This window comes from Neolamprologus brichardi, unplaced genomic scaffold (genome assembly GCF_056152115.1).
Source record: "Neolamprologus brichardi isolate AB-2024 unplaced genomic scaffold, ASM5615211v1 NODE_ptg000152l+_length_26595_cov_1, whole genome shotgun sequence".
NCBI classification, from domain to species: Eukaryota; Metazoa; Chordata; class Actinopteri; order Cichliformes; family Cichlidae; genus Neolamprologus; species Neolamprologus brichardi.
In genome coordinates this window covers 1-17,915 of record NW_028270114.1, presented here as the reverse complement: position 1 = coordinate 17,915, position 17,915 = coordinate 1, and the positions used below count along the sequence as shown (strand labels likewise).

General features: G+C 42.2%; 2 protein-coding genes across 2 annotated transcripts; one reads left to right on the top strand and one right to left on the bottom strand.

The window, feature by feature from the left end:
- Positions 1-282: 282 nt before the first annotated feature.
- On the top strand, positions 283-8,967 carry LOC148094824 (liprin-beta-1-like). The gene is made up of 7 exons (XM_087837094.1): positions 283-494; positions 1,293-1,382; positions 2,304-2,417; positions 2,695-2,826; positions 3,588-3,680; positions 8,707-8,768; positions 8,883-8,967. The coding sequence occupies exons 1-6, from the start codon at positions 351-353 to the stop codon at positions 8,725-8,727; spliced, it is 594 nt and encodes a 197-aa protein (XP_087693220.1). The 5' UTR covers positions 283-350; the 3' UTR covers positions 8,728-8,768; positions 8,883-8,967.
- Positions 8,968-10,773: 1,806 nt separating this feature from the next.
- On the bottom strand, positions 10,774-15,280 carry LOC148094823 (uncharacterized). Its single transcript, XM_087837095.1, has 2 exons — positions 14,767-15,280; positions 10,774-14,310 (listed from the first exon to the last, which is right to left on the bottom strand). Exons 1-2 carry the CDS (start codon positions 15,266-15,268, stop codon positions 13,796-13,798), a joined length of 1,017 nt encoding a protein of 338 aa, XP_087693221.1. The 5' UTR covers positions 15,269-15,280; the 3' UTR covers positions 10,774-13,795.
- Between the last annotated feature and the right edge of the window lie 2,635 nt (positions 15,281-17,915).

Genomic DNA, 17,915 nt, shown 5'->3' with positions numbered 1-17,915 from the left:
TATTCAGTTTCAACATTTTTATAAATTGTGTATTCAGTGTTGGCTTTAAATAATGTGATTACATTTTACACAGCATCCCAACATTTTGGAAAATTATATTGTGTTCTTCAATTACTGTTAGTGCCTGAGCCACAAAATGATTGATGTCCTCTGTAATCTAGCAGATGAGAACTTTTACTCACTAAAGCTTGTCAACAAACATCACATGCAGCATAAGATGACACTGCAGTCTGTCTCTGGACTAATTTTATCCTCATATTTATTCCTGTTGTGATTCTTTTGTCTCAGGTTCCAAAGCTATAGACTACTCCAATGGTTTGTTTGACTGCCAGTCGCCTACGTCACCTTTTATGGGTAGTTTGCGAGCGCTTCACCTTTTGGAAGACCTAAGAAGTGTCCTAGAGTTGATGGACTCGGAGGAAAGGGAGAGTCTACGATGCCAGATCCCCGACTCCACAGCTGACAGCTTTGTTGAGTGGCTCCACGGTCACATGGTAAGACCCTTACTTGTGGATGTTAGAAATATCAGTTGGATTCATGGAAAGAGATAAAGTTTATTAGCAGGTCTTTAGAAATTAAAGCAAACAGACCACTTTTTGCTCTTCTGCCATCCAGAAAAGTGTAGCCTCAGGGTAAACCGTTGTAGCGCTCGTGTTGCATTTTCTGTTTTTGAAATCGGTGCAAGTTGTGTAATCTTGCCAGATCTCTCTTGGAAATTAGATTTTTAATCTCAATGAGATTTTTTTACCTGGATAAATAAAGGACTAATAATAAATCAAAAAATCATGGAAGGAGTTTCTCCTGTGATGGCTGGGCATGACGCCCTTCAAACAAACTGTAGCACAGCTGGTTTGATTCTGATTGTTGCGTGTGCCAAATTAAAGCTGTATTAATACAGAACAGTGTGGGCAAACAGTCTTGTATCCAAGTCCACAAATGGCTTGTTTGCTAAGCGAAAACGCAGAACAATTGTCCTGTACTGCTGGGTTCCCATGGAATCCAAGATGGATTAGCTGTATTGGTGTCACAGTTGATGTGCAGCAAGAAACGCACAGACTTCTTGTGAATCAGAGCAGTGACTGGCTGCAGGCCAGTGAGAGTTTTTGTGTAATACTGTAACCCACTCTGTGTACAGCAGTCTGAATGTGAGCTCTCCATTTCAACCATGTAAGGTTTTATTTGTGCAGGGTGAAGTGGTGTAGCTGCTCAGGCACTTTGATGTGAAGAATTTCAGCTGAGAACATTAGTAGACATTAAAGAGTTCTTCTAATAATTTATTTTTCTCTCCCCAGTCTAACGGACACATTTCATTGGGTGGAGGTGACCACTACCAGGAGAGGCTTTCACGACTAGAGACTGATAAGGAGTCTCTTGTGCTTCAGGTACCTGTCTAGCAGTAATTCCATAATTTTACCATCTCCTCCACCGTCTATTTTCTGTAAAAGTCCTGTGAAGCTCATCGATGTTACTTCTCCCTCTCATCGACCAGTCAAAAACAAGAAGGGGCAGGACTTGCGTTATCAACACTGTAAACAATGGCGGGCGAGAAAACCATTTTTGTAACCTAGCAACATCAAGCATTGAAAGAATGCTTGAAGCTCTAAAAATTAAGTCAGGGGTTTGACACACAAAAAACACTTACTGATAAATATTGTTTTACTTAAGAAAATACTCCTAGTACTTAAACCAACGCAGAGTTAAAAGGTGAAAATGGAGCACAGCCTGACGTCCTTAATAAACTCAATAAATCTGCTGCTGCTCTGAAAACGTCAAGAAACCGCAAATTTCTGAATAATAGTTCACATAATGCTTTATTATTGAATTCATTTTTGTTTGTTGATTTTTAATGAATTTCCCTGGGGTGGCAAATGGTTACTAATGTAATTATTAGCCAGTGTTTGTATAATTTATGGGTAGCTACAGGTGGACTCTCCAGGATCTGGAAAGGGACTGAAACATTGTAAAACCTAACTGGAGGTTTCAAAGCTTGCTCGTGTTTCTGCCCCACATGCAAAAGATTTATTGCACTTGAACTGTGATCAGATTTGTTTAGTTCTCTCCCTCACTGTTTTTAGGAGCAGGGTATCTGTATATGTTGATTGCATGATTCTAAAGCTGCCGCCACCCCTGACGTACTAAGAGAGATTTCTCTTCTGACTTGAAACTCTTAAAAATCTATAATAGTACAAAGAGTGGAACTGATAACTTTGGCTCATCATGTTCTTTAATAACTTGGCCCTTGGTTTGTTTAATATCAGGCTTTGCTGTCCTTTCTAAAAATGTGTTACCTTGTGCTCATGCAGGTGAGTGTACTGACAGACCAGGTTGAGGCTCAGGGGGAGAAGATTCGGGATCTGGACTTGTGTTTGGATGAGCACAGGGAGAAGCTCAACGCCACAGAGGAGATGCTGCAACAGGTCTGTGTGTGTTTGTGTGTTTGTCTTACACTCTGAGGATGGGAAAGTTTGGGTGGTGCTGACTCTCAACTGGAAGAGCTGAGTTCACACCCTCCTGTCAAGTAAACATCTACTGTGTGCACTGCTGTGCTAAGTTTATAAGTGGATGTAACAGGGGCGTCTTGTTAAAACTGTTACTCATTGAGGCTTTGCAAATGACTTTTTGTGTCTCCACCTTTACACAATAATTCCTGTACTACCAGTGTTGTTTACACAGATTATTTGTTTGTTATTACAGGAGCTTCTGTGTAGAACTACTCTGGAGACTCAGAAGCTTGAGCTTATGTCTGAAGTGTCCAACCTTAAGCTGAAACTCAACAGTATGAAAAAAGAGAGGCTTGACTTTGATGACGGATTTAGGGACAGCGAGGTGAACTAATCCTCTTTGTTTCTGAATGTTTCTTTTCTATCTCACTTAACGCACACAGACACACACACACAGACACACACAGGCTCAACAATAATGAAACACTCATTTATTTTGTCCTAAATCTCGGGGAGAGAGGATCCCGTCTTATTATCAGTCTCAAAGTCATTTTTATTCCTTGTTAGTATTTGCTAAACTAGCCATTGACGGTATACCCACATTATTGTAATATTAATTGGATTTTTTTTTGTTACTTTATTAGACAAGATTTTTATAAAGATGTTGTCAGTCATTTGTTTACTAGAGATGGGAAGCTCTCTGCTTCCCAGATAGACCGAGCAGAATGTCTGGAAAGCTTTCAAACATGTCATGGTCTTGTTGTAGCAGCGCGGCCATCTTTTCCACCCCGCTGGAACAAAAAGCTGCTGTCCGTGTTCCGCCTCACAGCACATAAATCACTTCTTTTCTACAAGCAGCTTCCCCTCATTTTGTCACTGCTGCTGCTTGGAAGCACTGATTTGCTGCTTTCAAATGCATTTGTAGTCACTTTATAGAACTTTTTGCTGATACAAGTCACATTTGCAAGATGGAAGCAGTTAATGAGATGTTAAAATGATTCACTTAAATTTCATTTTGGAATCTTAGAGTTAAATTTTTATCTAGAGGACAAAAAAATGTGTGTGTGTGTGTGTGTGGGGGGGGGGGGGGGGGGGAATTATCCTTCAGTATTTAAGGTGTGACCTGTTCTTTGTTTCTTTTGTCAGGATTTGATTCTTGAAATTAATGAGCTGCGGTACAGACTGACTGAACTGGAGACTGAAAAACTACAGTATGAAAAGAAACTTAAATCCACTAAGGTGAGTCATCCCAGAGCACTTTACTGGCTGTGTATGTATCTTAAGGACTAGTTTTACCCTTTTTTAAACAGCCAAAATCCACCATTCTGTTTAAAGTCAATACTTAACAGCTGAAATGTTCTTTTATGCCCTTTAAAAAAATATAATATCTGTACATCTCTTGTTACCTGGATAAAGTTATTCATGCAACCATTTCAGCTGCTATTTGTATAGTATTATGCTGTAGTCACAGTAGGGAAAACAGTGGTTTGAGACCACAGCACAGCCAGAATTTTTGCAACTATGCAATGAGCATTTGGATCTTGTTGCCTTGGAAATGGTTCCTTTGCAGATGTGGACGAGGACTGTGATCACTCAGTCAGCTGGTATTTGCAGAGCGGCTTTGATGGATCAAAATGGTGATAATACAGTGTCGGTTTTAAATTGAAATGGGGTTGAGTTGGCATTTACAACCCTAATTCCTAAAAAGTTCAGATGCTGTGTAAAATCTGAAGGGGAGGGGGGAAACTGAATGCAATCTATTCATCCATCCATCTATGTTTTCTTTCGTTTATCCGGGGCTCTGTTACACTATTGGAGCAGCAGCCTAAGCAGAGAAGCCCAGACCTCCCTCTCCCTGGCTAACTCCTCCAGCTTTTTCAGGGAAATACCAAGGTGTTCCCAGGCCAGCTGAGAGATATGTCTCCAGCATGTCCTGCATCTGCCCTGGGACCTCCTCAAGGTGGCGGATGTCTCACCCAGGAGGCGCCCAGGAGAGATCCTAGTCAGATGCCCAAGCCACCTCAACTGGCTCCTTTCAACATGGAGGAGCAGCGGCTCTAATCTAAGTGTCTCCCGGATGGCTGAACTCCTCACCTTATCTCTAAGAAGAGGCCAGCCACTCAGTAAAAGCTAATTTTTCTGCCCCTTGTATCTGCAATCTCGTTCTTTCAGTCACTACCCAAAGTTCGTGACCATAGATGGGACGTACACCGACCGGTAAATTGAGAGCTTTACATTCACGCTCAGCTCTCTCTTCACTACAATGGACCCGCACAGCATCCGCGTCACTGCACCCAGAGCACCAATCTATCTTTCGATCTCCCACTCAATTCTCTCCTCCCTCATGAACAAGACCCCGAGATACTTAAACTCCTCAACTTGGGGCAGGAATTCATCCCTGACCCAGAGTGGGCATTCCACCCTTTTCCGCCTGAGAACAATGGCCTCAGATTTGGAAGTGCTGATTCTCATTCCCACTGCTTCACACTCTGCTCCAAACTGCTCTAGTGTGAGCTGGAGGCCATCATCTGATAAAGCCAGCTTAATCACATCATCTTTGAAAAGCAGAGAGGAGATTCTGAGACCACTGAAACGAAAAGCTTCTGCCACTTCTACACCTCCTATGGACTTTCTGTCCATAGGAGTTCTAACTTTTTGGAATTTTTTTGTACTTGCAATGTGTTTGTGATTAATCTGCAAAAGTTGCAAATCTGTTGACATATGTGGCCAATCTGTTGCTGTCTACGTACACAGAATTTTGCATCAAAAATGTATTTATATTCAGGGTCCAGCCAGAACATCATAAATTTGAAACAGAAATTTCAAAGTTCCTCCACAAATGGTGCCACACTGCTGCAGGATGGTGATTCAACTTCTTCAAAATGACACTGGTGCTCAGCAGCCTTCCTTTTTATGTGGGATATAACCACAATGCAGCCACTGACTTGAGTCCTCTATTGCAAAAAGGCTCATCATAGATGATTTGCACTCACTGGAACAGTGACTCTGATTGATTGCAGTGTAATGGGGTGTTATGAATTAGATGACATATTGACAAACCTTTACCAAATTGTCTGAGAAGGAGTTCAGTTATTTTGAGTCAAATTGCCTTCTGCCAGGTAACTGATGCAATTGCTTTGAAGGTGGTCAGTCAGAGGCTGGGGGATTACTAACCACCATGTTTTTTTTCCTCTCTCCTGGTCACAAAGAGTTTGTCACCCTTTTGCCTCTTAATCCAATCCCATTAACAACATCTAAGATTTTTTCGTGTTATTTAGGATTTTTTTTCCTTCTCATTCAGAGATTCTCATGGCTGTTTGAATGCTGTGAATTTAGGTTTTGGTTGCAAAAGGAAACGAGTTCAAATATCAAATGGACCCTTAATTGTTACAACACAGACAAGAAAATTGTTTGTTTTACAGTTTGAAAAGAGAAGTTAACCAAGAACACAAAAAGCTAAACTAAACTAGGTGAAGGCCAGCTGACTATCAGACTGCCACCACCCTTTTATATGCTGACGTTAGAAAAGGTGAAGGAGGGACTCTGCTTACTAGAATTTTCCAGATGATTGCTTTGGATGTTTTCTATCGTATGCTTCTTGAACTGCATGTAGTAACTGCGTGTAGCTTTGGGGGTTTTGTTGTTTGTTGCGGTGCCTACTTTTAATCTGCTTTAGTGGTCATTTTCCTGGAAATTTAGATATTCAACATTTCTTGATCTCTTTTTATCTTCTCTCCTTCCCATTTCTGTTTTCTTCTTCTTTCCGTGGCTTGTCTCTTTACTGCTAGTCACTAATGGCCAAACTTTCTAGCCTGAAAATCAAAATGGGCCAGATGCAGTATGAGAAACAGAGGAAAGAGCACAAACTCCAGGCGATGAAGGTCGGCTTTTCCCAGGATGACTGTTGTGCTTGCTGTATGATTATGGTTTTTTGACCTCTCCCTTTGGCACCTCTTCTTCTTCTTCTTCTTTTTAATTTTTGAGGCATAAAATGATTAAATCTGGTTAGATTCTGTTTTCACGCTCAAAAATGTATGTATTTTTGCAAATAATTTACTTGACCACGCATTACTGCATTTTGCTATAATGCATGGTTAAGTCAAGTGCAATCAGAAACACCACTTCCTTAAGTCTGCATTTACTAGGCACCAACTTTATAATTTCTTGTCCTGTTTAGTCTCTGATCCAGATGAAACTCTTAGAAAGAGGCTGAAAGAAAAACGTAAGGGGGGGTTTTATGTCCGTGATTTTATTATTGCACTCACCTCCACCCGTATTTGCATGAACGAGCATGAGCCATCTGAACTCTGCTTGTCCATTATAACCAGTTGCAGTGCTAGTACCCGACCACAGCGCGCCACATCTCAACTTTTTTTTTTTAATGGCACGAATCTTGTCACTGAGTTTTTAATGCCCGGCTACAACAGCAACAAGAACAGTTTGCCTTGTGTTGTTAGCAGGAATGAAGAATGAACTGTTTGTTGTGACCCTTCAGACTGCTTACTCCACCTTCTGACTCATGTCTTCCAACGTTAATCACCTACCTCTCTTCACCAGCAACCTGTGTGTGCGTGTGTGCGCACCCTGCTAACCTGTCCTGCTGTTGTGCTTTTCAGTTTCTTTCATGTACAGCTGTCTTAATAAATGTCCACTTTCCCATCAGTTATATATACTATACTCTACATTCATCTGTATAGAACAGTTTCATTTTTCATGCACAGCACACGCACTCTCCATGATTCTCTATATTGAAGTACAAATTACAAGTGTCCATTTTAAGAATCCTATTGACTAAAGCAAAAACACAAGCTACCTTCATGTCTTGAGCATACCTTTTAAACATTTACAGTGCAGGTGAGGAAAAATAAGCGAGGCCCCCGAGTTTAATAACTAGTCAAACTTTTCTTGGGTAGAAGTAACCTTGAATAAACATTTGTAGCTGTAGACCAGACCAGTTTAATGTTTAACAGACAGTTTATCCTTAGGACTGCTTCTGCTCAGCCAGATTCTCAAAATGTTTCAGTATAAATGAGTTTCTTGAGGTCATTCTGCAGCTTTTCTATCAGGTTCACTCCAGAAGAAGGATTTTCTTTGTTTGTAGTCATCCTTGAGTAGATTTATCTCAAAGTTTTGGCCTTTTGTTTCACTGCCAACTAGGGATGCAACGATACCAATTTTTTCAAACCGATACTTGGATCTGAGTACTTGCCGATACAGAGTACAAAAAAACGATACTTCTACCACACACACACACACACACACAAATACAATTAATTGGAAGACAGGTTTTATTATATTCCCTGCCGATAAAAAATAAAATCTTAATAAAAATGACCACAAAAAAATTTCAAGTGAAAAATAAGCACTTCTGTTAAATTATTGCAGAGTCTCCACTTTGTAATTTTACAAAATATCACTGAACTATTGGCACTGTCTCGAGCTTTCAGAATAATAAATAAACACTTCTGTTTGGAATAAAATAAATACAAATTAGGTTTCGAATAAAATAAACTTTTAAATTATTGCAGAGTGTCCATATTGTAAACAAACAAACAAAATAATTCTTATTAAATAAATAATAAAATATAAAAAATTATAAAATAAATAATAAATAAAATAATAATTGGCCCCCTAGTGGCCAATCTAAAAAACTACAACAGAAATGACAAGCCTCCCTCTGATTAATGAAATAAGTTGGTATCGGTTCATGGTATCGGTTAACTTTTACGAGTATGAGTACACACACATTTTACAGTATCGGCCCCTGATACCCGATACCAGTATCGGTATCGGTGCATCCCTACTGCCAACAATAACAGTTTGAGAGATATAAGCATAATTTGCAGTGTAAAAAAATTAGGAAACTGAACAAGTGGAGGACAAAAAAAGTTCTGTTCATCCATCTGTTTTCTAAAGTATCAGAAATGTTCTCAGTGAAAGGGTGGCTGTGAAGAAAGAAGGGAAACTGGTAGAAAAGGCTGAGGTATGCCAAAATACACAAGTACTGAAAGGGACCGCTATCAGAGTGTGTGTCAGTGTGTTGAAAAGTGGAAATGTTTGAGCAAAGGTTAACATGTAAAACACCCGCTCACACCAACACTGTGTGTACGTTTGGTTTCTAAAAAGCAGTGTGGCCGTGATGTTGCTGGACTGACAGCCTGTAATGTTGCATCCTGTATGTTTAAATTTTACATATCCTCACATTTTAACACCCTCAAACTTCACACCAGGAACTCTTTCAGTAATCTTTTTCTCTCCTCTCTAGATGTGGAAGTCCAGAGGATGAAGAAGGCAGTGGAGTCTTTGATGGCAGCAAATGAAGAAAAGGTACATGTGACCAACTAGGATTCACCGTGTATCACATCCCAGCTACCCAAAGCTGCTCCGGGGGGGGGGATAAACTGACCTCATTTTTCTTTTTCATTACCTTTTCCTTTGCAGGATCGTAAAATTGAAGAACTGAAACAGTCACTGCTGCGGTACAAGAAAGTACAAGACATGGTGATGTCCGTGCAGGGAAAGAAAGGTTACAATCTAAAAATTTAAGTATTTTGACAAATTTACATAAAATTTGATTCACAGCATTTAAAAACTGACATTAATGATGTGCTAAAATAATGCATTTTAAGCTTTAGCTGCCACACAGGCCCTTCAGCTATCCCTGGGTTGCTTGCCTTTTCCCCTTGTTGTTTGTATAGTTTTGTGTGCGAAAACTTTTGAGCTACTTCCTACATCTTGTGAACAGGATCATGTGTTAAATAATTTGATTTTATATTTTGGTCCATTACAGAAACAAAGACAAATGATAATGAGCACGTTGAGAGTTCTGGTGATGGATGGGCCACAGTCCGAGCTAGCCCTCCGTCTGTGGAGTCCGAAAAACAAGAAGGCACGGATGCTGAACAACTGAGAGGGAAAAGCCCAGATGAGGTTTGTGGAGAGGGAGAGGAGATGCAGCAAAGGGCCACGGGTCGGTCTCAAACTTGGTCGGTGCGTCTCAGTCATGTGGCATGCGGTTGCCTGTTCACCCACTAAGCTAAACTGGCACCCATGGTATCACTATTTAAATGGCAGAGAACATGAGATATTTTTAATTTTGCTTTTACTCTTTTTCCTCCCCTGGAGCGACTTCACATATCATTAAACTCTAAAGTGCTCAGTAAAACACTCTCACAAAAACTTCACATTAATTTCACTCCTTTGGAAATGAGTGTTGAAGAGCTGGACAACCAATTAGTTGAATAACATCTTTTGTCAGATCTCTGTATGCAGATTTAGACTGTTCTCAGGGACTCTGTAGAGTTTTTAAGTCACAGTTTTAATGCATTTAAATCTTCTTTTGTCTTTCTGACTCAGATGGAAAGCCCCAGTGGACTAAGTGAAGAGCCCTCGCCTTCACCCAGCCCGTCTGATCCAGAGAAAATGTCAGAATCTGAACCGGCAGATGCAGAAAGGTAAAGATTTTATGTGTTATACATGACTGTTTTTCTTTTAACAATATTTTTAATTTACAAATTAAAAAAACAAATAACCGGAGAACACTAGACGCCAAAGAACCAAACAAACAGCAAATCCAAACATGGCAAACCACCAATCCTAGTGGAATCTCTTTCATATTCTTCACTGACGAACACAGTGAAATGGTGCTCATTCTGCCTGCATGTGTCTTGTATTTATATTAAAATGCTGTAACTTGCCAGGAATTACATAAATTCACATTAAAATCTGAGTATTGGAAGCTCTCACTGCAATTTACGCTATAAATAAAGTGTAAATTTACACTAAATTGTGGTAAGAGCGGTGAAGCATGCTGTTTAATGCACGTATATGTTTAAATTATCCGGGGCAGTCCATGTGGCGTTGCACCACGTGTTTGACGTGTCACTGAGTGCTTGTTATATATGTTATATATTATTATAGCACTATGACTAAATAATGAGGGAAGTATTATGTATCACCACCATGATGAACACTTGTGGCAATAGTATGTATAGTACTCTGCACAGTGTGTGCATATTTGATGTGTATAGATGTTTTAAAATTATTACTCATGATATCACAATGTCCAGACATGTCCTGTAGGGACATGAGGAGGAAACGGTGGCAAAAGGAGCTATGTGAGGCTGCTAAAGGCAGTGGATCCATCACCAGACCACAGGCAACAATAACACATGTACCAGTTGTTGAACTTGTTACGGATTCAAATATTGAGGAGGGATACAGGAGGAAAACCCAAAATAACCACACTGGTCCGGCCGGGTCAAGTCAAACGATGATTTAATGAACACACGCGTGGGAGATGGACACCATACATCAGACAGCATTAGATCTCAATACAAACTCCACACACTCATTGTTTTATGAAAATCAGGGTATTAGAACGCCCCCTCATGCGTACAGATAGTACAATACAGTCAATATTGACAACTTTAGACACATCAAGAAAAACATTCTCTTCGTCTCGAGGACAGACACTGGCTCCAGTGCCTCTCCTTGGAGCGGACTGTCCCCTACGGAGACACAACATTACAGCTGCAAGGTTTTCCAAATTATCAAGTTGACGTGTATATAATTCGCTGAGTCAGGGATACAATATTAAATGCATGTTGGTTTAATGAACTACCATTACTTAAAAACTTAATAAAAAGATATAACTGAATAAAAAATCACAAAGAATCACATAATATCAGTGTTATGTAAGCGCGTGCAACCTCCTGGGCCCAAAGTCATCTCACACCATGGATCAGCCAGTCATAGCGCTGACTGAAGTTTTTGACCTTTATTAACTCGGGCACAACTCTATAATAAGCAACAAACTGCCATATGTGTAAGGTGATCATGTTTACACCTGCAAAGAGAGCTCATATAATTATTCTGACACCTGTAAATAAAAGATTAACACCAGGTTATAACAATCACTGTAATTCAAAGGTTAAATGTAATGTCAATAGCTTCAATCAATGTTTAATGCAATGCTTATTAAATGATTCTGATATAATGATGATGATTCTGCTAAAAATGAAATAAAACACCCCTTTTCACCCGACAATTCCCTCTGTTGACCTCTAGGAGAATCCAGAGGTCACAACACCAAATGTTATATCAATTCTTGATCTACACAGCCTGTTCTACGTGCATCAATGGCATCATGGACATCGGAGTCACAACTCTAGGGTCCACTGCCCTTGTGATTACTTTCTCTAACAATGCTCTGGCACAAGGAATGAAACAACACCCACAAATAACAAAAATACCCACCAAAATAGACAAAGTAAGCATGACCGAAAGCACAAGCCCTTTCCACCGTCCGAACACAGAGTCCATCCAGCCCTCCAGCGGATTGTCAACTCCTGAGTGATCATGCATCGTTTCAGACAGGCTCTTTAAGCCCTCAAGAGCCCGAGTCACTGAGCCGTCCGGAGCGGTGTTGTTTGGAATGAAGGTGCAGCACTGATCTCCAAACATGGCACAAACGCCCCCTTTTTCTGCTAATAGCATATCAAGGGCCATCCTATTTTGCACACCCATTAATGAGGTGGGACCCACCTGCTCCGCTAACCCCTCCATCCCGTCTCTGGTCAGGTTAGAGAGTCTCAGCACATTATAATGAACATAATTAATCCTATCTACGTTCTTGTTTGGGGTCACTGGAAAGAAAGCAGAGATTATTGGAAGATTTTCAAAACCGGCTGCTATTTGGTCAGCAAGTTTATATTCACTTGGAACCCCCCTGGGCACTCCAATGGAGTCGATCCAGGTTGGTGAATTCATTCTAGGGTCATAAACATGTGTTCCATCAATTTGTCTTTTTAGCGAAATGTGTCTCTTGCGTCTGGCTGCCAATGTGCGTGTGTTGCGCTGTGGGGTCGCTTTTACCTGATTTCCAATTAGCATAAGTGGCGCTCCTAGTCTCACCATCGCGCACGTCCCCACGCTTCCCAGAGGAACACGAACCAAAAGAGTCTTGTGGCCGCAATAAGCCCGCTCCTGGCCCAGGTTCCAATCAGTGTGGTCGCATCACTTACATTATTTGTGGTCCTCCCCATGTGTGTAACAGAACACCAACTGGGATCAATTTCTCCCAAATTATACTTTACTTTATCGGTGGAGAACTTAAAACACGTATAATTATCCTTTCTAGGCATAAACGGTCCTACTTGGGTGTATTTGTGGATAGGGGGAAATAAACTGGACAAAACAGTGCAATTCCCACTATTCACTACTTCTCTCGTCATTCGCAACATGCAATTATAGCCCCACTGATCCTCTGGATGCAGTGGCGCCGGCTCTGTGAACAAACGCGGTCTAGCGGAAGCACAAGCTACACAATTAGACAATTTTTGTTCTCTCGCATTTTGAGCCATCCAGTCCAGCCAGATGTTACTGTCACTGAACCCGGTGGCGCGTTCAATCAAATCTCGAGGTTTTAATGTGCTGTAGTCCACTGACAGGACCCGTCTACCGTTTGGTTCCTGCTCCTCTGGTACCGCCTCCGACGACCCGCTTCCTTTTTGGCCTGTAAAAGAAGTAACAGAGTTGATTGAATTGAAAGTCACGTGTGTTGCTGTTTCTTTTCTAACTGACTGTACTATGTTATGTTTTCCTAAGAAATTAACTTTAATTAACCTTTTTGGATCAACTCCTACAGTTTCCACGCCCACAACTAAATATACAGGTTTTTCCCGCTGCCAAAGTCAACAGATTTTTAGATGGACTGTAATCCCTTTGAAGTTTAAGCTCATTTCCTGGTCCTAATTCTGACGGTTCCCAATTTTCCCCAGTATAACCCTTTACCTGATTCCAATTCCTACACCACCCGTCATAAGGCCGATTTCCCCTTTCGCAGTGTGTACTCACTGAGTAATCCCAGCAGATCCACACATTGTATCCTCTCCAATTGCCGCTCGCGCCCTTACAGTTAAAAACATCACACAAATCAAATGTAAAAGAGGTTGTGGAGCCATTAACATAATCTAATTCTAAACCACCATAAGTGCTGAGACACTCATCCGTTTTACCAGAGATTTCGCGCTTCATTCTCGCCCGCGACTTGAGTTCACTCAGTGGTATATCGAGTGGCGCTGGGCTGGAATGACCTCCGTGCTCAGACAGTCTGCGTGGGCCGGTCTGCAACAAATAAACCAAAAAACATATAGCGGTGATTAATAACATAGTTAACATCAGACGAAGTAACATTTTGTTAATTTTTGTAACTTCTCTCTCATCACAGGTTTCTGATTGTTGTAATGGCATTGTATCATGTATGACTTGTTTTTTGTTATTTTTGTCTTTTTTTTTTTTTTTTTTACATACAAGTTCAAAACTCTTCTTATCAAAGCCTTTATGTGAAATCTTCAATTTGATACTGCTCCTTTTTGCTGTCGCGGTGACTTCCTCCTAAGCTGGTCTTCGTTCTTCGGCCTCCCAGGTAGACTACCGGTCGGCCCGTTGCACAGGTGTGAGGGTTTATTCTGCCTCTGTTTTTCACCTGTGTTGGGTGGAGTTGCAATTTTTTCCACCCAGCTGTCGTGTGCCGGTGCACACTGCGACCAATGGTACCAGTTGTCGCCTTTCCCTTTCAGTTGAACTGCTTTCGCCGTCCGGGCCAACACCTCGTATGGACCAGTCCAACGAGGTTCCTTCCACTTGCGTTTGATGACCTTCAGCCACACTACTCTCGCGTCTGGGACCTCTCCTTCTCCTGGGGGTTTTTCACAAGCCACCTGCTTTGTGAAGCTGGACACAAGCGCCTTTAACTCGTTCCAATAGTCTGCGTGAGACCTGTTCCCTCTCGTGCCCTGTTCGACCGGGCCCACCGTCCAAGGTGCCGGAAACTGTCTCCCAGTCAGCAGCTCGTATGGCGTGAAACCTGTGGACTGATTAACAGAACATCTTATGGTCATCAACGCAATCGGCAGGGCCGCGACCCAATTGAGCCCTGTTTGCGCGCAGATTTTAGCTAATTTATTTTTCAAATTTAAATTCATCCTTTCTACTTTCCCTTGGGATTGAGGATGATACACTGTTCCAAATTTGTGCTGAACTCCCAACATTTTTTCCACCTTTGCCAAATCTTGATTTTTAAAGTGGGTTCCATTATCTGATCGAATTTTTTTAGGGAACCCATGTCGAGGAATATAATGATTGATTAAACATTTGATCACGGTCCTCGCATCTTCCTTTTTAGTCGCCCATGCCTCTGGCCAGCCGGTCAGTACATCTACACACACCAACAAATAACGAAGACCACCAGGGCCTGAATCAATCATATCAGTGAAATCAATGACAATCTCCTCTCCCGGCCTCTCAGGCATCCGGAACTTACCCAATTCTGGTTTGATCACTGGCTTGGGATTGTGTGCTCCACAGATTAGACACCTTTTGGCCTTCTCCCTTATCATTTCTCTGAGGTTAGGGTGCCACCAGTGACACAGATTTCTCTCCATCTGTGCTATTCCGACGTGTCCAAGCCCGTGGGCCTCGCTCACCTTCTGTTTCGCCATTTCGTCTGTTAGCACGGGACGCCCGTCTGGCCCCCTCCACAAGCCTCCATCCTGCCAGGCTCCCTTATTTTTCCACACCCCCTTTTCCTCTGGGGATGCCTCCTCCTGGGCCTGTTTGACCTCCTCCATTTGGTTAATTGGCCCTTCCTCTTCTGCAATTACCTGTATCATTTGTCTCCGTCCTTTGTAACCTGCTGCCTCCTTTGCGGCTTCGTCCGCTTTCTGGTTTCCTTTTGCCACCATGCTGGTTCCTTGTGAGTGTCCTTTGCATTTTATGATACTCACTTCTCTTGGATCGGCCAAGGCCTCCTCCAATTCCTCCATTTCCTTCTTGTGGCAAATAGGTGCGTTGGTTGCTGTTCTGAATCCTGCTCTTTTCCATTGAGGCAGCTCCACGTGCGCTGCTCCGAATGCATACGCTGAGTCTGTGTAGATGTTCACTCTCATATCCTTAGCTAACCTCAAAGCTCGAGCTAGGGCTATCACTTCAGCTCTCTGAGCCGACTGCTGTCCCTCAATCCTTCCTGCTTCTTTGACCTGATACTCATTTCCTACTCTACAGACCACCGCATAGCCGGTTTTTAGTCCTTCTTCATCTCTGTGGCAACATCCATCTGTGAACCAATCCTCAGCTCCAGGTATAGGTTCCGCCTTCAGGTCCTCTCTAATTTTTTCTTCAACCTGTGCTCTTTTGACGCAGTCATGTGGTTCCCCTGCTCCCATTAAATCTGCCATGTTAATTCCTTCATGTGTGAATGTCAAATTTGGAGCCTCCAAAACTTTACTCAACTTCTGTTGTGCCCGTGGCGTCATACTAAATGCTTGTGAGTTCACGTACGCCACTATACTATGTGTAGTGAGTATTTTTAGTGGATGTCCTCTCACTACATGTGCTGTTTTCTGAATGACTTTGGCAACCCCTGCTGCATGTTGTGTGCATGTGGGATGTCTTGCTTCTGTTGGATGCAGTTTTATACTAACATACATGAGAACATCCCTACTCCCCCCTTTTTTCTGAAACAACACCCCGTTTACGACGGAGTTTGTTTCGGAAATATCCAAATAGAATGGCTCATCATAATTAGGTGTAACCAAATCAGATGCTCTTGACAGATCCTGTTTTAATGCAATAAACGCGATTTCAGTGTCAGGCGTCCAAGGCAATTCAGCCTTAAGATTTCGAACGCCAACTTGCTTCAGTAGGCCCCTTAAAGGGGCAGTTTTACCTACATAGTCAGGAATGAACTTTCTGCTGTAACCTGTCAACCCAAGGAAAGAAAGCATTTCTCTCACTGTTCGCGGTTTTGGGTGTGTCAGAATTTGGTCTCTGTGTGTGTTCATTAAACCCACTGATTTGTGTGCGATTACCCGACCCAAAAATGTTACCTCAGGTCGAACCAATTGCAACTTTTCTTTACTCACTTTGAAGCCACACTCCACCAATCTATTCAACACGACGAGCGAGGCTGCCGCACAATCCGCTGCTGACGGGGCTGCAATGAGAAGATCATCGACATATTGAATCAATGTACATCCATCTGGCAAATTACATGTTGACAGGGCCTCTTTGAGCACCTGATTGAAAATGCCAGGAGAAAGTGCAAAACCTTGTGGTAGACGTGTGTATCTGAATTTTTTGCCTCTGTATGTGAATGAGAAAATGTCTCTGAGTGACTCATGCAGTGGAAGACAAAAGAATGCATTTGCTAGGTCAATACAAGTGAACCACTTTTGGTCACACTTAATATCTGATAGTGCAGTGTAAGGGTTTGGAACAGGTACAGTGTTAGTGTGCAATATGGCATTAATGGCACGCAAATCATGTGCCATACGATACTTTCCTGTTCCAGATTTCTCCACCGGTAGAATTGGTGTGTTCCAATGTGAGTAAGATGGCTCTAACACTCCGGCATTTAACAGCCCTTCAATTGTTTCTGCAATTCCTTCTTCTGCTTCAGGTTTATGTTTATACTGCGGTCTGTTGATTGGTGTGTTTGATTTCAGGTGGAACAGGATAGGCGAACAGGTGGCCAGGCCAACATCTGTGGGCCCTTTGGACCACAAACTGTCAGGCAGTTTTGACAGTTCAGCAACTGCATCAGGATGATCTGCTCTCTCTCTTCCATATGTTTCTGAAATTTCTTGATGTTCAAGGGTCACTACATCATTAGACATGCAAGTTATACGATAGATTTTAGAATTTGGTGCATAACATAAATTTGGAATTTGGGTGCTTTGCCACCCTGCGTCGTCCAGCGCCCGCCTGACCATTGGTCCCAGATCACATGCTCCATGACCTTCGTGGACCGCCAATGTAATGTGAGGGGCCGAATTTTCTCCCACATTATACCAAGGCAGTTGTTCATCAGTTAATTTTACAGCCGCGGCTACACCTTCTGGCCCAATGTAAATGTTATTTGTTTGCACATTCCAGCTCTGACCCTCAAGATCAGACTGGAATAGTTCACGATAGGTGTCATCATTTTCCCTGTCATAAAAAAGAGTGACGTGGTATGGATCTCGTGGTGGGGAGTAAACTGCCAAGCTCATTATCCAGGGTCTCCACAGTTGGAATTGACTTAGAATGCCTTCCTCCAGCAGCCTTCCCCAGTAAATGTCGGCTTTGGGTTGTTCACAGTTCTGAAGCAGATATTGAGTCTTTGAGTTTGTTCCCAGGCACGGGAAATGCTGTCCTCCTGGCAGAGTAACAGACAGTCCATCTGCAGAGCACATGATAGTAGCTCCCAGCTTCACGAGCAGGTCCCTGCCCATGAGATTCACTGGCACTTGAGGTGACACCACATATTGATGTTTCACAGTCTGCTTTCCCAGCTTTGTCACGGCTGGATCGGTCAACGGCAGAGTCATTGGAACCCCGGAAAAACCCACCACATTAACTGTGTGATAGGAAAGTGTGGCACAGTCTGGTGTTGCTCTCAATGTGGAATATGTTGCTCCAGTGTCCACTAGA